We start from the raw sequence: 24,946 nt of genomic DNA, 5'->3' as shown, positions 1-24,946 counted from the left end.
ATCGAACTTTCCTGGGCAAATCAATAAATCAGGAAAGCAGATATTATATCCAATTTCTTTATGCTAAAAAATTGCTACATTCTATCTATGTCTGCCTTACCAGAAACATTGTCCATGCAAAGCACAAAGGAGAAACAACTCATCAATGTAATATTATAACAGTAAAACTGAATTTTTAAGAAGTACCAAATTTTTTAAAAGCTTCTGACAGTAGTAAAAAATTGATATAATTACATAATTAGATGCAATTATAAAATACAACCACAGATAACATGTTGTTTAGAGTTAAAATGAAAATGTGTAGAAGATCTTACTTGTGTGAAAGTAAGATGTGCTTACTTTCACATTAGTAAGAAATTTTTTGAACACAGAAACACACCTAGAAACATAATTGGAAGTCTTCTGTGACTACCCAAGTGCCAGAAGAAAATCCTAGTAGGGATTTGTAGGCAAGTCGGATAGTGAAAGTCAGATACATTTGTGAAAGCATTCACAACAAAATTAAGTTTGGAAAAAGGTTTCTCTGCAGAAATATGACATTAACTGTAACACAGTTACAGACCAAACTGAGTACAGAACCTCAAACAAATCCCTTCCTAGGTGTGCACCTAAATACTCTGATTGATTTGGGCCTAAGTACCTTTGGGACCCATCCCTTGTCAGCCAAAAGATCTGTATGTCTGTACATTACTGATGTGGAGGAAAAGAACCTCAGGAGAGCCAGGAGACTTTCAGAGCAAGCATTCTTATGTATTCAGAGATGTTCAAAACTGGATATGGTCCTAGGCAAGCTGCTCCAGCTGACCCTGCTCTGAGCTAGGGGGCTACACTAGACAATTGCCAAAGGCCCCTTCCAATTATTTTACAATTCTATGAAATATGCCCTGGTTGAAGTCCTAAGCCATGGAAAGATTTCTGAGTTTTTCATCTGGGATTTAAAAAATCCACTACTCAAGTTAGGTAAAAGAAAAGTATTCCCTGTCAGGGCATAGGTACCAGACACTCATAGAACAGAGAAATTCAATAGCTGGTGTGTTTCTATCAGTTACAGAGCTCTCCAAGCCAGTGGCAGGGTACCAGGAATCAGACCCCTTCTTCCTCCACCCACGCTGCAAAGAAACAAAGCTCAGACATGGAAAACCAGAAAACACAGTTCTCACACAAAGGTCAAGAGCTAATTTCTGAAATGTCTTCTCTCCAAAACCTCCTTCCATCCTTCTAATTAGGCCCACACATATTTCTGCAGAAAGCACATCTTGCTACTCACAGTCCCTTTCTGAGTAAATGATGGAATTGGGCTTGCCTTATTCAACAAAATGAGTCAATAATCTTGTAAAATCAGAGTGTAGGATAAGGACAACTTAAAATAAAAAACTGAATACAATTTTGCTCCATTCACAGATTATTTCAGTTGTTAGCATTTAAAAATAACTTCTCAAATATCACTATCTACAGTTGTGGATGTTTGCAACATGTAACAACAGTAATTCTGTCTCTCATGTAATTTTATAACAGGTTACAACTGATACTGATCAATCCTGGAGCTTCCTTAAAGACCATGCAAAAATTCCACCACATAGATGGAAAATCTTGATTTGTACATCCACTGCCCTACTGATAAAATGATCTTTCAGAAGTACAGCATAACCAAATCAGTTATGTGGAACCAAGACTTTTATACAAGTATTTTAAATTATAAATTAGTTTTGCTTTACATATAAATTTAGACATAGAATGACTTTAATTAACCTTAGCAACAACAACAGTTGTGTGTGAGAGAGGGACTCAGATAAACAGAATCATCTGCTAAAACAAAGTCTGCCTCTGATTCTGAATTCTTTATTTCTGATTATAGTATACATATAAATAGAAAACAAGAATTCACTTATGCATTCAAATGCAAAACCAAATCTGCATGTTGAAGGTAGAGCATGTGGGATGAAAGTTTGTTAACCCTGCACTGGCAATCATGTCACCAAGCATATGCACAGATACAGCTCCATACCTTTAAGTACATGTCTTCCCAAAAGCTCATGTCCTCCAATTTTTGGAGGGAGAGATTACAATTATAGTAACTGTTGAGCCTGAAATCAAATGCTGAGCAGATATATATTTATATATATCAGACAATTTTTTTTTCCATGCTCATCTCTATCACCAACTTAAAAGAAAAAAAGGCATTTTTAGAGACTCATAGCTCAGGAAAAAAATAATGAAAGCTATATTTCAGAATATCTGAATAAAAAACTGTTGAAGGGGCAAGAAGTGACATAGTTTCTAAATGCAGTCTTTGCAAGATAAAAAGATATTATTATTGAGGCACCATAGGGGAGGACACTTTACTATTTACTTATTTATTCATTCAGTCATTTACACATATAATTTAGAACACTGGGCTGAAACCAAAATTCCTAATTGCATAAATTTTATAGAATGGACTAAGATTTATTATTAAAGGGTAAATCATACATCCAACTAAGCACCTGGGAAGAAATTAACAGAACTACACATTCAGCAAATGAAGCCATGAGAAAGATGCCATAAATGGAATGTCGTTGTGACATTGAAGAAAAAAGGAAGAAAACATAATATTTAAAATTTCTGAAGCCTTGTAATTAAATGTATAGCAGATGTATTGCAGAATTTCTGACCAGATAGCAGAGCCATAAAATTTATAAAATGCAGGTATTGATATTATAGGAACACCTTCCTATTTTCACTGCATGTAGGAATGCAAATCAGGTAGGCAGACAGCAAGCCATACTCTACACTTGGCTGCATGAGTTATTTTGATACCAAGAGTAACAAATAGCACTTACTGTTTGTAGCACTTTCTATTTGCAAGGTGCTACACAAACAGTCAATCCTCAAAATATCCAGGACCCTGGTAAGAGATCAACCTTTATCCCTGCATTTTACAGAAGTGCAAAGACATTAAAGTGATTTGCTGAGGAGCATACAATAGAAACCAGGTTGTGATGGCTCCTGGGCAATTCACACACTAGGATTTTAAAAGTCTCGAAGAGTGGATCTTTAAGCAAGACCTTTTATGGTGTGGGAAACATGACAACTACCTTCTGCCTCCAACCATGCTAGTGCAAGCATTGTCTGAACACTTATCCTGCTTGCAACTGGAGCGCTAGAGGAACCCAGACCACTCATGCCCCACAGAGGAATCATCCATGGTGATGAGAGATGGGAGCAATGTCCTTGAAAGGCCACTCCCTATGGTCTTTGAAAGGCCTGGTGGACTGGGAGAGCTCCTCAATTACTAGAGACAGGAATGGAGCCCCTAACATCTATTAATTATTATAAAATGCTTACTTTTGCAACTATTTTCCTTCCTTGCTTAAAGGAGATGGATTACATCTACAGACTGTGTCACATCATAGTTATTTTGCCAGTAGCCTGTACAGGTTTGATACAGGTAGAAAGACTCACAAATACTAGTGGGCAGCTACTACCTTTGTCTTTGAGAAAAACATATGATTGCTAATATTAAAAACCAAGGAATAATATTCTGTCAAAGGGATATTTGGAGCGCAAATCAAAATTCACACTTAATTAAAAGTCTCCCTGTTTCCACCGACTCCACACAGCGTAGTAAGACCTCAGCTGCAGAAGCCAAGCAGGAGGTGACTCTTTAATGAAGTGCACATTTGAATGAAATGGTCATTTGGTGTCAGCACAGACAATGGCAACCTTCCTTCAGGATTACTACTTTCCACTATTTGACTTTTTTTGGACATGGCTAATTATATAGCTTCTCTTACTTGTCACCTAGCAACCTTAGCTGTGATTTAATAATGAGGTTCTTTTTAATCCCATAATTTATCCACTGATATAACAATATGCTTATTCTTTGAGATAAATAAGAAACATAATCAAAACTGGTATAAAAATCCTCAGAAAAAATACACATTTCCCCATCTTTTAACTTACTACAGCTGATCAGTAAGGAGAAGTTTTCATGTAAATACTTTTTTTTAAACTTTAAATCTTACTTATTTGGTATACATGACAACTAATATTTTATGACGGTCAGAAAGGATCAAAACTCAGTAAAACATTTATTCCATTCATCAGCTCTTTTTCTTTAAAGAGAAAACTGACATCTAGGTTATCAAAAGAAGAAAACTATTACAAATGTGGCCAGAACAACTATATGAGCTTCTGTTTTATTTTAATCCTTCCCATTTTATCATCTTTATGGATAATCTAATGTCTTTCCGCTTTTATTTCCCCAGTTTATGTATTCTATCTACTTTTTCTTTCTTTTTATTTCCTTAATTTTTTTCAGTTCCATTTCATTATAGAAATTCTACTCTCCCATTTCTCTACTATTGTCTTCTCTCCCATTTATCTGCTATTTTTTTTAACTGTCCCTCATTTTGTTCAGGGTTTTCCCCTTCAGCCTTTCCTTCTTAGGCACATACCACGTGCTGTCTCTGGAGCAGCTGAAAGCAACAAGACTCACACACAGCTTGCCTAAGGGCCCAGGGATTTGTCAGCTACAAGATGCTTTAGAGAAAATGTTTTAGCTATTGCCTCAAAAACGCCAGGAGAACTTAAAGCATGTTTTGTTGATTCTTTAAAATATAGATAATGTGTGTTTAAAAAAATCAGCAAAAGCCCCCAAACACTAACAAACAACACAAAAAAATCCAATTACACACAACTCTCCCCATTTTTTAGCCAAGTAGTAAGTAGAGTGGAGAAGTAATACGTTGCATTTGATTACTTCAAACTGTTCCAATCTGTAAATTACTGCAAGGCATCAGTGGGGCAGTGGAACTGCCTCACTGAAGGTGCTACGATGTTGTAATAGCTTTATATGGCAATATCTGTCCTTGACTGTGATAGTGAAGACAGCGTGGAGATTATTCTCCACCATGTCAGGTATGAATACTCCTGATACTAGTGGAAAATACCATATATGGTAGATATCCTTTTGGCTTAAATTCTATGTTTAAAAGACACACAGCAAATTTTATATTTTTTTCCCTATATAAAGTGCTTTAAACAGTTTTTTTCTTGCTATCATTTTCTCCAATATTACAGGTTGTCGTACTGCAAGCATTTACTTTCATACTGAAACCCATGCCTGGTAGGGTAAAGTGGTCAGCTGACTGTCTGTTGGGGTAAACCCCACATTTGCTCCCTATACAGAAGGCAAGCTTGCCTTCAAGGAATCCTTGCTCATACTCCAGTCATTCAGACACGATAGAGCAGGGCATGCGTAGTCACTCCAGACACTGCATCAGAGCTGTGGAGACATACCATAAATGCCAATGGAACTAATTACATTCTGTTAAGTGAAGTTTGTGCATAAGCTTTTGTGAGAACAAGGCTTAATGTTGTTTTTAACATAAAAACACTTTACAGAACTCCTCCCACACTTCTTAAAACTGCATCCCTAATTATGGAGTGTGGAGCTCTACTATAAGTGATTGATGTTGTTTTGTGTGTTGTTATGGAAACAAACCAAGTAGGAGTTTCTGATTTGCGTATAGAATTTTGAGTCAGATTTTACAGTAAATAACTAAGCTTTCCAGTGTATAAGCAACAACACCATATGGCCATTAATCTTCACTGAAAGACTATGTCCTCACTTGCCGCTACTTGTTAAAACTAAGGTCTTTCGAGGAAGAGGGTAAAAATCAATGGACCTGCTCTATCTTGTCACTGGTCAGTGAACAACAAAATGTGGTTGTCTCAATTAAGGACAGTTTATAGGCATGAACATTTGACAAATTCACTCAAAACATTCAAAATAAAGCAGTTTTTTAGCTCAAACTTGAATTGACAAATTCTGCAGCTCAGAGGACGCCTGCCTGGGGATGCTACAGCTCTACACAGAAATTTATGCAATGGAAGTGCCAAATGAATGGAAAGTTCAAATGAATGACATATCTAAGTCAAAAGGTATTAATTTCTGGTGTTGAACATGTGGGATGTGGCTACCTTCCAAACAGAAAAAGAAGACCAGTGCTCCTCAGAGAGCTTAATATGTAATAAGCAGAAGTTTGCAAAAAAGATTGCAAGTAAGTGTAAAAGCAAAAGCCACAAGAAGAATGAAAACATCAAAGGGGTATGGTTTAGTAAGAAAAACAACGTTAGTTTTGTGGAAGCTAAATTACCTAGATAGATCAGATGATGGTTCCTGACATAATCATTTTCCATTTGTGCACACAGAGATGAACTTTTGCTCTGCATATCTGAATCCAGCCCTGCGCTGTGGCCATCCTTTCTCCTTTATCCCTTTCCTTTGTGTCTGTAGACTACTGCAATTCCACAAAAACCCTCTCTTTCACCAAGAGGCATAACTGATTACTTTAGCTCTTACTTTGCAGCTCCTGGACCCACTCCCTCATTTGGGTCCAATGCATGTTCACCCCACAAATCTGCCATTCTAATATTGCATTCATTCCTTATTGAAAAGTCAGTCACTTTGTCTCCAGGGGGCATGAAAACTTCACTTACATCTCTGGAAGCAGCAGGAGAAGAAATTGCCCGAGCCCTGCTTCACGACCTCCTTATTCTGGCTTTTGATTCTACCGCTGATCCCCATTTCTGGTGCTCATACTTTTGCTCTGAGGAAGTGCAATGTCACTTTGGTTATGGTGACAAGCTTCCTCAACCCTTCCTGACCAAAAGTCACTTCTGCCTGGGAAAACACTAATAATGAGTCTCTTTTGACATTAGATATTTATGCTGCCCTAGTGCCCTTTGCTGCATCCCTGGGTGATTTCTAACCAGGCCTTAATGTGATCCCATTAGTTATCCTCCAGCTTTGGGGACATCTAATATCCACTCTGTCTGACTGGGTACAGCTATGGATACAACCCCTACAGGCCTCTGCTGCCTCCTCCTAACCCTTACTGCTAATCCAGGCATCAGGCTGGAATCTGGCTGAAGTCCATGGCTTAAATACCCTCCTTAGTGCACAGAACTACAGTTTGCCCCTTATCTAAATAAGGAGTGCAGTGTCTTTACACAGAAGCATTCAACAGGACTAGGCAAAATAATCAGCAGTCTTTTGTTTAGGCTTGCTTGCCTGACCCATGTGTTACAACCCTTGGGCCAAGTTTCTCTTTTTATATAAGAAAGGAAAACAATGCCATTTAGATGTGTGCCATCTAAAATGAAAGTGAATCATAAAGACTTGTAAAATTACAGAGGCAGGTAATAATATTATAGGCTGTTTCATAAGTGATATAATTGCAGTTATTTTTGACAATATAAATCCACGGAAATTAGGATTTGAAACACATATAAATGTAGCCATCAGGCTGTGCTTCTACAGTCTCAGGTGAGTACTCAATTCTCAACCAAAAGTGAAACCAGGATTGAATAACCAGCAGCCAATGCTACTCCTCCATAGTAAGAATAACTAATACAGAGGGAATGAAATAAAAAGAGCTAGCAATGCATTTCCCCCCCAGCATATCAAGCAGGTTTTCATACGGAAGCAGCGGTCATCAATCACTACCTCATTACCAACCTGTCATCTGGGTTTAGGCTAAATGTATTCTGGCTTGCTGCCATACTAAATGTTCAATGAAACATCCTTAAGGCTCTCTACAAGTTCAGCTGAAGTCACACATGCTATACATCAAAAAGGAACATTAGTGTTATCATAGCTTAATAAATAGTGCTATTCTGGCAATGTAATCCTATGTTTTAGAGCTATCTTCCATTCCCAGTATTATACTGCTTAAGTAAACAATCTTGCTGTCTTGTGTGAAGTTTATTTAGTGATCAATGCATGTAAAGATAATTAGTCATACTGTTGTTGATACACTTCCATCCCAGCTGAAGAACATGAGCAAAAATAGCACAGGATTTTAAAAGCACACAATGGCACAATGAACTTTTTCTTGCAGCATTAGCTCATAATTCTTGCATATGGCAGTTTATTATCAAAGTCTCACTGCACTGGAAAACAATGACAGCTGAAGGACCATAAATCAGTGACTTTTCAAAATAACAGTGGCTTGAGTAAAGGACTTTGGCATACCCCTGGGATGTAATACAGCCACTAAGACGACAGCAAAATGTATTTCAAAATCTGTGAATACTACTTACTTTGTGAATAACTCCTGACTTAAGGAGGGATCCTTACATTTACTCACTCATTTCCATGCACATTTGAAGCCCTAAGTCCCGAATCTGTTTTCAAATTTAAAAATGCCAATAAAATGCTTCTACAGTGGCAGAAGCACCAAAAATCCTAGTAACACATTTTTAGACACATGAATCAGTTTATGAACTTTTTTTTTAAATAGTGAAAAATCATCTCAAAATATAAGAATACTTTTTTGTCCTTGTATAAAATTCTTCCTTTATAGACACAGCATTTGTTATGCAACCAGGCCCTACTATTCTTTAACTAAAGTATGAGAAATAGCTCCAATATGTTCAACCACAGATTTTCCAAGTGATTTTAGCATGTACTAGGAAACCTGCCTTGTCTAGTGAGCTGGGCTTGTTTTATGCAAAACACATGGAACTTAAATCATGGATTCAAATCCTTACCTACATGTGACACTGTTCCTTCCCCTTGTGCACTGATGCAACTGAAACAGCAGCTGGAACAACCCTTGAGAGAGTCTTTTTCTGATATGTTCACAGATGCAAACATACATGAGGAAAGGTAATCCATTTTTTAAGCTGAGTTCTGACAAACTGGAGAGAGAGGATGTTAAATGATTCTTTGGTCTGCTAGTTATATCAAGCAAACAAAAAACTTGCTTAAACCAGGCTTCTCTTTTCCTATTCTCCTGCTTCATCTTCTAAGCCACCTAACCAGAAGTCAGTCTTGGGACAAATTTTGTTGTCTGCAGAGTCTTAGCAACAAAGACTGAATTTCCAGACTTACAACTGGAGAATGAACTTGACTTTTCCACTTTGAGTTGTCTTGCTTTTTGCTTGCCTATTCCACACCATTAAAGTTATCTTGTACCTTTAAGAAAAGGTCTCTGCCACAAAATGGGAATGATCAAATAGTTGTATTTAGTGCTCAGAAAAGGTGACATGCCAAGAAGTAGTAGTAGCACAGTTCTGGCACTCCTGAGATCAGTGATAGTGTATTTTGTGTGGTTCCTGCTCAGAACTGCAAGGAAATGCCATTAGAAGGTTTTCCATTTTCCATTTCTGCATATATACAATGGAACAGGCATCAAACTTGCTGTAAATACTGTGTAATAATACAGACCAAAAGCTTGTACAGACCTCACTGTGCATTTTTTAAAAAGATATTAAAGAAAAATTATTAAAAAAATAAAACACGTTGCATGCAAAAATCTGACTGCATTAAACAGTTCTGTCCTTAATCATAAACTTAATTCAATGGCATTTTAGAAATTATCTGCAACACAGTGAGACAGTTTAATTCAGAAGCTGCAAGTAATCACTAAACAAAACAGCCAAAAAGGACATTAAAAGATGTATTAACTATAGGTGTACTATGATTTTCTTGTGAAACTGGTGGACAACAAGGAAAGGGGGAAATATCATGCTTGGCTTTCTGCATACTTTTTACAAAAGAAGCCTGCAAATAAGCCTGCAGCAGATCTGACCTCTTCCATGCTTCACTGCTTATAGACTTAGCTGCCTGACCAAAGAATCTGGATCCAGATTTTTCAGTGCAGAAATTATCACATTAACAATGTTTTTGACAGCTTTTGCTTCTGAAGTTTCAATCTAGCTTCTAGACTAAATTATTGCAACATCCATGTAGCATCACTATAAATTCTAGTTATCTACTTCTTTGGGTTTGATTAGTTTGGATTCTGGGGGTTTTTTCCCCTCTCCCTCCATAAATAAAAATGGGTCAGGATCCTGAGAGTGCTCAGAGGACTTAGTATCCAGCTGTTGATCCATATGTTCTCTAGGCTAGCACCTGCTGCAGAGATGCTACCAAGACCTCATAGTTGGCAAGCTGCTCTAACTCCACTCAGTTTGTAGGTTGAAAGGTCACTCCTTTAATGTAGTCAATTTGTGACTTCCACATTAAAGAGAGGGAGCTGTCACTGCTGGAGCTCTGTTTTAGGAAATCCAGCGAGAGTAAAACCTGATGCCCTCCACTTCCATAATAGCTTTAACTGTCTAGTACATCTTAGAAAAGTAACTTCTAGGGTGTGATGAGAGGATGAGCCAACCTCTCCATGAACAAGAGAACCTTCTAACTCAAAGCTATGACATTACTTAAAGACTCTAAAGAACTGGCTGGAGGCACAGTCGAAGGACAAGAAAATTTCCTTTTCTTTCTACTTCAGATATAATATGAAAAAGAATTGAAGATAAAGATGATTTTTTCTACTAGTTAACTCCCACTATATCAGACCCTGTAAGATCAAAACAATATGAAGAACAGATCAAATGCTATGAATAGAATCTACCAAAAAAGATTTTAAACAAATTTTCTGATAAACAATTTTGACCCTAAGTAACTAAATATGACTTTTGCTATTCAGTAATAAGTTATACACACAAATCAGTGTGAATTTAGGTTCAAGGGACATTGCAGTATATCATCCAATTTTACCGAAAATTCTCACGCCTTTATTAATACCTTTATAAGGTTATACTTTTTTTGCACAACATAGAAACATGTATTTTTTTGATTAGCATTTATACACATATAAATAATCAGTGATGAATCCCAAGAAAAAAAATTTAGCTGTCCACTGAATTAGAACAGAAAAGTAAGAAAGTGGATAAAGTATATACACATAATAGGTGTAGATTAACAGAACAGCATATATCAGAATTTCCATACACTACCCACTACAAAGAAGTGTTCCACAGTCACTGACCCAGCAAAAGAGGAGAGATTTGGAGAGCAGATTACATTTCCACTGTCCCACCTTTCCTATTTCCAAAACTAGAGAAAAGGCAGTTTTCTCTAATCCTGGAGTCAGGGCACTCCAGCTTGTCTGAACACACAGCGCAGTTTGATGGAGGTGGGTCTGCACCATCATTAGCTCTCTGTGCTCGCAGCTCCATGGCAGCTCTGAACAGAACCAAGGGACCTGACACCAGATCAACAGCCACTGACACGTAGCACAGAATTAGGTCACTTTATAAACCAAAGGCTGGCTAAAAGACTACCCAGCAACTACAAGACTAAATTGCAAGTACGCAAAAGTAAAATCTCCATCTACAAGTCACTGTTCATTTTTAAACACAGCTTGAATAGGGAGAAGAGAATCAGACATTGATTATTCATAGACATATTTACAGGAAACTTTACCAACATCAATGATACTACCTTTTAATGATTCTATAAAATAATTAATTTTCCTAATTTCAATGTTAAAATTGCATCATTACATTTTTTTCACTCCTATGACATTGCTAGGAGAATTTTTTCTGTTCACATGTACAGTTGGAACAGCTGTGTATGATGCCAAATGCAAAAATTTAAGGGATGTTCCAGCATATTAAGTTTAACTCTCATTTCTGTCTCAATGATAGATGCAAGAATTACAACTAGGTTGATTTTTTGAGCCAGTTAAATGATTTGTATTCAGACCAACATTAAAAATCCCCAAAGTGACAAAGTGTACTTGAACAAAAATACCCTGCTTGTGACATATCCTTTACAAGTAATGTGTTTTCATTTTTCACATGTTGCATCTCATTTATTTTATTCAGGCACACACAGTTGAATCTACAAGATACAGTAAGCTTCCAATACCTTTGAAATAATAAATCATTTCTTACAGATGTTTTCACCCAGCGCAAGTCTGCTGCTCATTAATCAAACATTATCAGTATCTATCACTGCCCAGTGCGAAACAGGAAAAGCACCTCATTTTGAGTTTTGACTTTTATTCACTGGTTAGTCCCTGACCCTTCTACTACTGAATGCTTATTAGAAACACCTACTGCACGGCAGATCCTACTACATGGGGTTTTAGAAGGGGTGTTATACAAGCAGAAGCATTTTTTCTTTAAGAACCAAAGGAAACAAAGTCAGGCAGCTCTTCAAATTGGCAACACAAATGCAATCAAACTGTCTTCAAATCTCTTTTCCAACATCTAAGTAAAATATAACCATGTTAGCAAACTATTTCTGGTCTAGATAATTTCATATCTGGAAGGTTGAAATAAATATATATTAGGCGCTATGCAAGATACATTTCATTTTTGATAAATTATTAAAATTTCATTTCAGAAAACAGTATGTAGGATACAATACATCCTTACCAGCATAATCCTGGTGGAGAAAATCTAAAGAAAATGTTGCAATGTGAGTAAGAAGTTATCTGATAGAAAATTTCAACTTCCTTGTGATCATTGAAATATTGCTGGATTCATACCAATATGGCCAATTAAAATTTGCATTATTTCATCTGCTCTATTGGTTGTTACACATCTTTTTCAAAATGCTGGAATAGAAACGAAATTGTGTAAGCCACACAACTACAAGTGCTTAGGGATGAAGATTTCTTTAGCTTCAAGAAACAGCCTGAACATTTGCCAGCAAGAACACAGTATGGCTTCCCCACAGCATTTTACAGTACTGAGCACTTCCACAGTCCTTTTAGTGCTACATTTCAATCTTCCAACATCATTTTAGAGAGGAATGAACTCAGTCAGAATGACAATAGCCAGAGCCCAAAAGTCTCACCCTCAGCAGACCATCACACCACAATGCTCCCTTCCAGTGATCTATTGTGCTGTACATGATTCATATTTTTGTTATTAACCAAGTGAAAAATTAAAGGCAATGAGCGTGCTTCAGGTGAAAAACTACTACCATCTCCTGCCACAGCAGCAATTCACTCAACTCTCCCTTTTACTAAACATTTTGTTTGCATATTCTACATCTTTCTGCAAGAACATTGAACGGTACACTTGTATCTAGGATTATTCACCCTCCAAGGCTGATTAAACATATTCCATTCTTGGCAGCTCTACAGAAGGGACTGAGCTATGATGTGTATTTTCTCTGCCTCAATACAATAAAGGGCACATTCAGCACATGCAAAGGCCCATATTTGCATCTGAAAAATAAGAAATCAACTTGTCAGTGTAGAGGTTCTATTAAGACTCTTATGTCCCTACAATTTAAAGAGTGCTAACATTTCAGAACTTTCTTTAGTTAGTTTTGTTGGGATTTCCAGAAAAAGCTGTGCACAAAGAAGGCATAGGTTGCAGCAATTAGGGGTGATTTCTTCAGATTCTGTCTACTGCAGGAAGGAATTTTTTTTCATGCAAAGTTCCACCAAGCAATCAGCTACTACAGAAAGAAAACGGGCAAGAACTTTACCCCAGTGATTAGTACAGAGACCACAACCAAGTACATTGTGCTTCATGCACAGAATGGTCACTCTATCTCTTCTAACTGCAGATTTCTTTCTGCAAGAGACTTCATTCAGTCAAGAACTCAAACTTTGAGGGTAAGGAGACAAGCAATAAAAAATGTAAAGAGAGGACGTGGTCACCCAAGCATGTAAAGTCTTTTTGAGAACATTTCTTTTGTTTTGGAGAGACTCTTATCTAACTTGGTGAAGTTTAACAAAACATAAATATTTCCAGATCACTGAATATGCGCAGGTGGAAGGGACCCACAACAATCATTAAGTCCAACTCTTAATGAATGACCCATGAAGGGCTTGAAGCCACAAACTTGGTGTCATTACCACCACGCTCCGACCAACTAAGCTGATCTCAGGGTCATAAATTTCTCACAGATAAAATTTTGGCCATCATTTTTCACCTACAAAAGATTTGTGCTGGGCCATAATAGAAGCATCAAGCCTGTGTTTACCAACAAACAGAAATGCAATCATGTCTAAGTCACTCAGATATTGAAATAATGAATTGTGATATTTCCAATGTCTAACTACTAAGCAATAGGCTATCTATAAAATTAGAATAACTGTTTCCTTTGGAAAATAGTCCTTTTCTCATTTTAAAAATCCAATGTATTAGTGAAAAAGCTATAAATATTGTATTATTTCAAAATTATCTTTAATAATGCTTAATAATCAAATTTCAATTTAAATAACAATCAGGTACTGACATTCTATCATCTACTGAAGTGTTAGAATCTATTTAAACATATGCATCACACCCGAATACACATCTATTATCAATGGTCACAAATAAACAAAGAATCATTTCTAACAAAAATAATCCTATGGAATCTGAAGTGAGTTACACAATCTCTTATTACATCAATAGAACAGTAACAAATAAAACCTTGACAACTCTTAGAAATGCAGTAATACACTGCAAGTTTCTACTCGGTGACTACCATTTCAATACAGTGACAATATTAATATTAAAGATTAATTGGCTGAAATCAGTTCATCTTTAAATTCTTATTACTCTTCCTTTTTCTTCCTATGAAACTGATCACCAAAGAGCATTTGAGGGAATATTGAGTTATCACACTAGCTATTGAATGCATTTTCACCTTCTCTAATGGTTCCTATTCAGCTCGGTACATTTTTAGCACAAATTAATGAACAATAGCCCAAGAATTTCCAAAAAAACAATGTCAAGGACAACATTTGGAAAATAATTTTCTCTGTTAGATAAGCATGTAATTTGTATTAGCATTATTCAAACACCCTAAGTACCTAGTGCACTTATTTCTGTATTTTAGTCTTATAAGCAATTTTTATTAAAAAAATTTACAGTAAATTTAGCATTAACACACTGAAAATTCTAACAGCACAAAAAGTCAATCTTAATTACTTTGTGCTCCACACCTTATGACATCACCAAGTGTCAATTTTTGAATATGGTTTGATACTATAAAATGTACACATAAGACTATCTATGTGACTTTATGCACAAGGAATGACAAAGTTGATCTCAAATCTATAGAACACACCAACACATCACATAAATTCAGAGAAATATTTGTATGCCTCTTAGCCTTTCATTTTGTATTCAAAAATATATGCATTTTTATAGTTATTTTAAATTTCATACTAAAAGCAACAATATGAGGGGCCTGTCTGAAAAGTATAGATTAGAATACTAAAAAAGTATAGATTAGAATTTAAAGTATCATGACCATAGCAAGTGGTTGAAAAGCCTGAACAACCAGCATAAATGCAAAAGCAGAGACACAGCAGCACAAACATTAATAAAGCGTAGTAAAAAATTTTTGTTATAGTGCACATGTACAATTTTCTTCTCAGATATTTGCTCCCTTTAAAAACGTCCATGGCATTAAAACTAACGAAGGGCAGAGGATGTGCCTTCCCATGACAATTGAGGCTACTGCATTGGACCATGCACTTACAAATGCTTCTGGAAGAGGAAAGCTTTCCAATTAATGTGTTAACTTTGAAGGGAGGAGTGAGGGTTCCCTTGGGCACACACTGCACACATTACAGGACTCAGAAGGCCCTCAGACTGTGAATCCCATCCAGAAACACAATCACTAGTGTGCGTGCTCCAAGGTAAATGAAGAATCAAAACTGGCCTCAAGCACTGCCAGAGTCTTCCCCTAAAATTAGATAACTGCCTTTCACTGTATCAAACTGCTCCTCAACCAACAAAGCCCTGACTACCAAGCAATGATGAAAAGGGAAGCAGAGGACTGAGAAGCACAAGACAACCCCTAGATCAGATGGAAGCCCTGAGCCCTGCCCAAGCCCAGCAGTGGCTTCCAAGGCACCACCCTCATGAAGCAGAGAAGTGGCAGAGCAAGAAGATCTCCTAAAGCTATCTATAAAATTCTTTCTCCATGTCCTACAAATCCAGTTTTGTCTTAACTTTTTCAATTCAATTCAACAAGGGATACACCCATTGTTGAGTGGGCAGTGGAAGGATTATGAATTCAGGAACATTATATTTATGAGACATAAATAAGGCAAGAAGACTGCTTAAAACTTTATTCATTAACACAAAAAACTGCTTGTCATCTTCTCACCAATAACTGGCACTAAGTAAGTGAGACTGTGGTATTGTATTTGTGTATAATCTTTAAAAACAAAAAATTAAATGCAACAAGCCTAGGTTTTTAACCAGGCTTTTATCTTTTGCAAACAAGATGAAGGAATGTAAGGAATTTCTAAATCTCTTATCTAGATTTTGTATTATGGCAGTCCTCCTATAGTATTAGGTAGAACAATGCTTCAAAAAGTGTCTGATCGTGTTGATCCATATGGGACCACGTACGCTTTTCTTACAAAAAAAAAAAAAGAGAGCTCAGCTAAAGTAAATGATATGGATCAATTCACAAATTGCATTTTAGGAGGTTGTTCATTCTGCATCTGAATATTAATGTGGAAGTAAAAAAATGGCAGCATAATTAATATTTGTACATCTAAAAGATAAATGTAACTGAGCCATGGAGTGAACTTTCGGAAACAACAGGCAAGCACAACTCTTTTCTTTAGGTATAAAGCATTCAAGTGAGTAACATCAAAATAGGAAAATATAACATCACCATTTTTTCTTTTTTATACACCTCAAACATAAAAATGTTTAAAAATATATGCTTGAATTAAAAAAAGTGCTAAAAAGTGTTAGATTACATAATCCGCTAAAATATGAAAAAATTAACAACTCTTAAAACAAAAAGAATGAAATTAATTTTGTCATATTCAATGAAAAATCAAATTAATTTTGTTATATTTAGGTGATCAGTTCTTCAAGCAGACTCCAGCTTCACGGAAAAAGACAGGAGAGTGTTTTGTAAAACATACACAGGAGAGATTGTTATGGTAAGTAGTGTTTTGGTAGGAGAGATCAGTAAGTAAAAGGAGAAAAATCTGTGTAATTTACAAGTGAATATAATGATGATGCCCAAGGGCAGATTATTAGTATTTTTTGAAAGTGTCCTAAGTCTGTTAACAATAAATAAGCTCTTTTGTGAATCTTAGCCCTAAAAGCTTTCAACTGCCTAGTGCTTCTGATGTATATATAGGAATATTCCACCAATATCCAGAGCAGTACCGAGGACTAAAGAGCTCAAATAACAGCTTACTACAAATGTCAACAGTAGAAAAAAATACCTCAAGCATAAAAATTCTTGGATTGATGTACATGGTTGGTCTCCAGGAAAGATGCTGCATCAGGAATAATAGCAAGTTCAAATTCCTGCTATAGCATGTTAGAACAGGTCCTTTCACAGAGTTCTTTTTTTAAATGCAAGTTCTTGGTTTTTAATAACAATGCTTTTTAGATTAAAGAGTAGCAGAGGATAATAAAATAAAAATGAACAAGTTTTGTATTAGAACCAATTGATTGTATAATTCATTTAAAATATTATTCACATGGGATATGAAACAAGAAATGTAGTGTTAAAGAAGGAGGCATTTATTCTCCAAGCTGTGAGCCATGAGCTAAGGCTCTCCAGGAGGAAGATTAGAAAGAACTCCTATACTTGACTGCACAGACTTGTGCAGACCTTCTTCCTTGAGACTTCACTTCAGGCAGCTGCAGTTCAGTGTGAAGTTTGGATCCTGTTTTCTATTACTGGCCTTCTCATGGACTCTTTATTTAAAAAACATTTTTAAAATTTAATTTTAATATTAGTCTAGGTCCTGTAAGGCAATTATGAAATAGTTTGAATTAGTTTTGCCCAGATCCTGCCACTGCTCTTCACCACTGCTGCTCTTCAAACTCTTCAAAGTACTCTGGCTTCATGACTCATCTCAATTATTTCATTCTCATTATTTCTAATACCAAAGGCTCGCAGCTTTTTGCAGATACATGAATTTGAATATGTTGGCGTGCAACAATAAACTATAATTTCAAGTGTTTTCCCTGGTTCTTTAACCTTTAATATCTTCAACTGTATATGGATATCAATGCTTAAAAGACTATACCATTTAAAATCCTTGGTGAAAATAACTTTTTTGCAAGATTCTGAAACAGTCATCTCCTTTGTTTACAAGGGCCAATGAAATAAACCCAGAAACTATGCCAGGCACATGTTTATTTTGAGTATCTAGCTGATTGTGTTTCCAACATCATTCTTTCCTGCACTACCTTCCAAGGTATTATTTTTCTCTCTTAGTTGTCTTTTATCTGCCTCTCTTTAGGCTTAGGCTTCCTTGCAGCAAAACCTATAAAGTCTCAAAATATTTATGAAATTATAAAATAATACACAATACTACTGAAAACCATCCAACAAGAGAGCTGGTGATCCTAAGAGCCTGAGGTTGCACAACGCCTGTCCTAAAGCTCTGTCTTTCACCAAGGTGCACTGTCATTTACATGACTTGTTACATTACCACTGAGACACACAGCTCTCCACCAAGGGGCCTAACAGCCTCCCACAACATCACAAACACCAAGAAACACAAATCAGCTCTGAAAAGCAACCAACTAACAGATAAATCCTGGATATGTTTTCAAAAAGCTCTGCCTCTAAACTCCTCCTTTGGAGGAGGTAAGTGAAACTGCAGGTGAAAAGAAAAACTCAGAAATACAAGGTAAACCAAAACCAGATAGGTAAGCAAATAAAAGTCTGTTCACAACCTGAAATGAGAACTATTTTGAACATGACATATTTCCTCCATAAATGTCTGTGCTGGCCATGGGCCTACGGGCCCCATATGCAGATTTCATGTCCTCCAAATTTAGTTTATGAATCAGGAGTACGATGCACAATTTTTTCCTATAGCACAAGCAAAATGAACATCTGTTCACTTTTTGCCATGTAGGTTTATATCTGTGTGGGTGGGTGTGAACAGAGCTCTTGATGTGTAATAGTCCTCCCATCTGCACACCAGGTGGCACTGCATAGTTAATCAGAAGATAATAACAGGCATGAGGAGATTACTTACTTTTTGGGGAAGAGAGAGTAAATCAATCTCATAGAGTGTTTTTTAAAACAAGGTACATTAATGCTTGCACTTTAAATTTCTTTTTTTTTGGTGTGTAATTTCTCTCCAATCAATTACATGATCTTACTATATCATTGTTTGAATGTTACGTTAATTATCTATGAATGACTGCAATTACCACAAAGGATCATTCCACAAGGAATTTCATTTATTTTCTTTTTTTTTTTTGTACTGTTTTAACCCTTGTAAGCAGGATATACTATTTAGAATACATTCAAACAACAATCTGCTTAGATTTACTTGGTACACTCACCTAACCCACCATTTCACAGCATTTTATAGACTTCTGAATACCAATATACAGTAAAACTAACTTCACAGCAATTCAGCAGCAGAAGATGGAGGAATAAATAAGCAAAGCTTCATTACTCAATGAGAAGTTAAGTAGAAAGTTAGTACTGCAAGTTTAAATCTACAAACACTGAAGTTGAAGTGTTTAAGCAATTTCAAGGAATGGGGGCTTTTGATTTTTCTTAAAAGTTTACTAAATAAAACAATATTTGAGGATATATTTTTATCAGATATTCTCCAAGAAGAATGTAAATGTTACATAAAACACCTATGTTATGATAAAATATTAGAGAACAAGGCTAGAGGTTTGCGTAAAAGTCTGCAGAAAATATGTTCATAGTGATAGCATTTCCATGTAGTCATTTGAATGTCACATAAAAAATGTCCTTTAAATATTTAATTCATTCATTTTTATTCAATTAAGTAGTTCTATAAAGAAACTGTTATGTATTTTCTCTTTCAAAAAGGATTTGAAATGCTTTGTGGAGTCTTAAAACACAGAATAACAGAATCCTGTTTTCCAAAGAATGCAGCTGAACTCCTAGAAGGATGAGTAATAAAAGCCTGGTATTTCTGCATTTGCTCTGATAGCCATGAGAGACACATACACGTGTTTTGTTTTGGATTTTTTTATTGGTAAAAACCATATTCCACTCTGAAAATCCATGAAGAGAAACAGTAACACAAAGCGTTCAGACTGCTCTGTTCCCCACAGGATACCCTTGGCTGCCTTCCTCTGCTGTCTCTGAGGACCATGTGCTCTCTCCTCTAGCCCCTCACCCCTTCATTGATTTCTCCTTTTGCTCTCAGCATGCTTGTTCTCTGTTGCCCTGAGTCTCTATGGTGTTTACAGAAGGCAGCAACTGATGCAAGACTTTTTTTTTTTTTTAAAGCAAAATTTTCAAACTGATTTATCAGTTCAGTCACAAATTCTTCACAAACCCTTCTTATCAAAAAGCAGAGCTGCTTCAAGGCAGAGTACATTGAGTAATCTTTCAAATCAGGACAGGATAGGATTTTTTTTCTATGCTTACTTTTAGAGGTTGGTTTTAAAACTTTGAAAGTTTAATTGGGAGACTTAATTCCTATTAATTAATGTTTGTGAGTAACAAAATAAACCCAGAAGAGAAGAGAATTGGAATTCTAAGATGAAAACTTAAATGAATAATTCTTAATCTCTAATTCTTAATTAGTATTTTTAACTGCTCAATGATACAAGACTAAGTTTAGAAATTGCACCTACCTAAATGACAATGAAAAAAAAAAAAAAAATACAGTGGAGACTCCAAGAATATTGTTCCTCACATTGTTTAGCTGCTACCTTTTGTTCCTTTAAAAATTATCACACATGCCATTGTCTATTATTAATTTTGATGTAAGAAACTAAGATTCATGGACTATCCCCTAATACTTATGTTAGCTGTAAGATGAAATTTTGACTGCTGGAGAAAACCAGAAGCATAGTGTGTCTCTTATATTGCCATTGCCCAGCTGGATCCTCACTGCTTATCCAGGTAACTGTGAAAGCTTTTCCTAGGATTTAGTCTTTCCTAGTTCAGCATATGCTTTCATAACCTCAAATTTCACATCAGTCTTCACAGCCTAATTAGGAAAGGTAAGATGGAGGTAAGGTGTGACTCACACTGAGACCCCAGAGGTTGTCAAATGTTGGTGACACATACTGGCCACCTGCTTGTTTTCAAGTCTAGTACAAGGTATTTTTCTCAACTTTGAGCCAGTGACTAAATATACCAGGCCTACTGGCTGGATAGCATCTTTCCCCTTAAGATAAACCTCAATGCTTCAGTAAGAAAAGAATCGAGGCAAAGCACACTCTTTTGTTATTTTTCATTTCAAATAAGTCTGTTAACCTGTATGCTTTTGTGAACTTAGGAAATCTTTACCTCTCATGTCAGAAACACAGCAAACAGCTGATCAGAGCACACTTTTAACACCTGTCCAAACAGCTCTCACAAAAAGCCTTTGCTATTCATTTTTCTACTCGCTAGACTGCTCAAAGCTCAGTCACTATGTTTTACCATCAACAGAACCTGCAGTGGAGGGCACTTTCCCTACCACACACTATTCCCACAGGCAACAGACTTTCCCTGATGCCTAACTGTGTGAAAAATAGTTTTCAAAGTTCTCTTTGCAACTCCACCTGCCCTCAGGTAACTGGTTATTTACAAGTGATCTTCTGTTTCATGAATCACACATGGACTTTTGTACAATCCCAACTGAGCAAATCTTGAATTCCATCTTATTTGCAAGACTAAAGGTGTGCTCTTCAAAAATCACGCTGCTGCAGAAAAGTCCTCTCACACTGTACTCTCATCCTATCAGGGATTTAATTTTCTTTTACACACTCATTTAATTTCTTTTTTCCACTAACAGGGAAAACTTAAAACTACCATATTTTTTTTTCTATCAAGGTAAAAATTCATTCTGAAGCAAATTACAACAAAAAATAAATCTTCTGTTTTATGTAAGCAGCTCCATAATTATTTTACCCCTGTGATTCAGAGTAATGTTCAAATGTGGTATTTCACTGACTATGTTTGTTCAGTAGACAAAGAACACAAAAAGAAATGCAGTTCAGACTCATTATGGAGAAATGGCTGCTGCTGAGAGCTTATAAACTGCACAAATACGCAGCCCCTCAGCATGTCCTCCCCCTCTCACTACCACTACGCAAGGCCACAAGTCCAGTGGCTTACACAGCACTGCAAAAGTCAGATGACAGGTAGATGAGGGGTACAGAAAGAGCATCATAAATGCAAGGTAGTGTCCAATAACAAAACTTTGTAGGTACACATAATCCTCCATTAGCATTTATACCCTCTGTTTCCTAGTACAATCAATGAACACATGCTTTAAAGGAGAATTATGCTTCAGATACCTTCTCTTGTTTATTAAAATTCTGGCTGTGTCTCTTTAGCTAGTATCTGTATGGCAAAATGTTGTCAGTATGTATATATATATATATATATTTCTAACAAAAAATATTTTATATTAGCATAGCTTTATTAAGATCAGAAAATAAACCCTGATACATAAACCAAACACTCCAATTCTATGTGAATTGGCTCAGTGGTCATTTTTGCTGACACTAAACTGAACTGTTATTCTAAGCTTCTGAGTCAGAAATGCAGAGGAACGATGCTGATGTTAAAAAAAAAATGACTGAGAATTTTTTCCCAAGTGCTAGACTCACAGAAAACAAATGCTTATAAATTAGATCCTCATTGGTGAGATTTCACAATGTGGTTTGAAAGACACAGATGAAAACAATAAAAAAAAAATAAGTCGCACCATTTGCCTCGTATACAATTACATCAAAATATGATATATCAGAATTCCTATACATGGAAGTTTTCTAACAATGTGAGGATTCAGGATTACATAAATCACAACACTCTGTGCTATCATTACACAACAGAATAGACCTGCAAAGCTTATTATACTGCATAACCAGATGGTAAACAACAGTTGTCGTTGTACTAAGAATTACATCTCTGTAATCAATAATAGGAAGGAGGAACAGTTGGACAACTTGTTTCCTATTATGTTCACTTAGGCAACGTCTAGATCAATAAAGAGCATTAAGCCTCATACCAACTGTAGACAATGCCTGCTCAACATGCCTATCATATGGCAGCAATGGGTCCAGCTGTACTTCAAAATAATTGTAAATGGATAATAATTCTAATCTAGCATTAAAAAGAAGTGATGATTCAAACAGCAGAGAGGTGCAGGACTTCTCTAGTATATGAGAGAAGACAGACCCATGCTGCCAGTTTCATACAAGGCAAAATCAGCTTATTTTGTTAACCCACTCCATAAGTACATTTCACTACAGCCTATCTGAAGGATGTTACACATTTTATATGGATGAAAGAAAAAAAGCAACCAAGCATGATATCACTGGCTTACATATAGACTCAGTAATTGTGTGGGTGTAGTAAGCTGTTCGCAAAAATTGAAAACTATACTTGTGTATCGCTCTAGGCCGATATGGCAATTAATTACAAGCAAATTTTTAGTTCATCCATTTTTAACTATCTAAACAAACAATAAATCAACCCATTCAACTACATTCACATATTACTTAAAGATCTGTAATATAAATCTGAAAATTTTAGTAATCCTAAAGCCACTAATTTTAGCTTCCTGATTTTAAAATTTTTCTTATATTCCATACTTCCATAATTCACCAAATTAAAGCTTTCTCCCATCACCTTATTAACAAAGATGTAAATTCCAATTTATTCCTAGGCAGTCCTTCAACTTCAGTATGACAAAACATAGGACCATGAGCTCTTCTTACCGATTCCAATAAAGACTGCTTTATAGCCATCTTCTTTCAGGGTACGGAGTGTCATTCCATCCACTGCAAGGCCTTTCCTAAAAATTATCTGAAAGAATTAAAAATTGCTTGGTAAAAATTGCAATTATAATGATGCAGCACATTCTGCATGGTAAACTAACAAGGGTCTTCAAAATTATGAATGACATAAGTTTTGATTTAGACTTGCAATTGTTAATTCTAATTTAGACACGAAACAGCGTCCACAGTGCAGTAATTGGTGCTCATTTATTAAAATAAATAAATCACAGCAATCAAAACACACCTATAATCTATACTTGTTTCTGATCAATTACTTTTTGATTCCAGAAGCAAAAGGTGCAATTTTTTTTCCAGAGCCATTCTCCACCACCAGTCCTGCTCTGAGCAGCCACTGCCCAGGCTGAGCACCTAGAGGAGCTGTAAGGGTGAGACAGGGAATGGTGTTCTCTGCGTGCTCAGGAAACCAAAGATGGCAGTCCCTGTGCAGAGGTCATGCAACTGGAGATACACACACCTTTTGTTCATCACTCCTAACCCCAAGCCCTTTGAGCACAAAAAGTGTGTGTGATTCCTCTTCTGATATTTCATACTCCTTGACATAGGTATGTGTGTTTTTATCTCCACATCTTAGACTCTCTGAACCTGAATGTTTTCCCTCAGGTTTTTCATATCACATGTGATTTTACTTCACAAAATGAAGTGCTGTTGTGTAAGCTCTCTACTTTGTGATCTTAACAGTTTAGCCTTCAAGTCACTGTGTATCTTGTTTGTTATTCAATCTGCTTATATTTCATTTAGTGTACTTTTCAGGTTGGTGGGGGAAAAAAGGCAGAAATACAATTTATACTACTTAAAACACTGACTTTCTTTGTCTTTGGAGATTTAGTATAAATTTTATCAGAGGTGAAAAGCCATGTACTATTGCAATCCTTAAAACAATACAGACTCCATCTTCACTTGCAACAAAAGACACTCCATAAATTGTCATTACATTTTTTTATCCTGTTGTGTACATATGTTATGAAAGCCTAAAGAAGGAATTTAAATAGCAATACTATTGTATGTGAGGATTCATAATACTTCTAGGGCCTAGCTCTGTAATCCTTATCCATCTAACTAATTCTTACTAATTTCAGTGGAATTACTTGAATAAACAGCACTACTGAGCATTTACACAACACAGCACCTTCCACCACGGTTTTGAAATGCTTTAAGTAAACACGAGAAAATATTTCCAGCTTATAGAGGTACAAAGCTAAGGTACTTATTTAACCAGCTTGCCAAAGGGTCAACTGCAAACCAATGACAGAGCTTTGAAACAAATTTACATTGAGATTCTCTGCCGCACTCCAGAACCACAGAGGACTTACAGGTCAGGATGACATGGTGGCTCTATCACCATATCTCCATCTCCATTCTGGAGACTTTGTCATAACAGAGAGCCCTGGGAACTGCAGCTGTGCAGAGGATTCCC

The 24,946-nt window shown here is 36.2% G+C and overlaps 1 protein-coding gene across 4 annotated transcripts in view; it reads right to left on the bottom strand.

The window, feature by feature from the left end:
* Positions 1-24,946, bottom strand: part of DPYD (dihydropyrimidine dehydrogenase) — a 340,814-nt gene that overhangs the window by 196,992 nt on the left and 118,876 nt on the right. For all 4 annotated transcript variants that reach the window (XM_068199754.1, XM_068199757.1, XM_068199755.1 and 1 more), the window contains exon 8: positions 23,452-23,539. In XM_068199754.1, the coding sequence (XP_068055855.1) occupies positions 23,452-23,539 (88 nt within the window). The remainder of the gene's footprint in view (positions 1-23,451; positions 23,540-24,946) is intronic.

Source organism: Anomalospiza imberbis, chromosome 9 (genome assembly GCF_031753505.1).
Source record: "Anomalospiza imberbis isolate Cuckoo-Finch-1a 21T00152 chromosome 9, ASM3175350v1, whole genome shotgun sequence".
Classification (NCBI taxonomy): Eukaryota; Metazoa; Chordata; class Aves; order Passeriformes; family Viduidae; genus Anomalospiza; species Anomalospiza imberbis.
The sequence above is the reverse complement of the archived record's forward strand: the minus strand, read 5'-3'. Positions and strand labels throughout refer to the sequence as shown.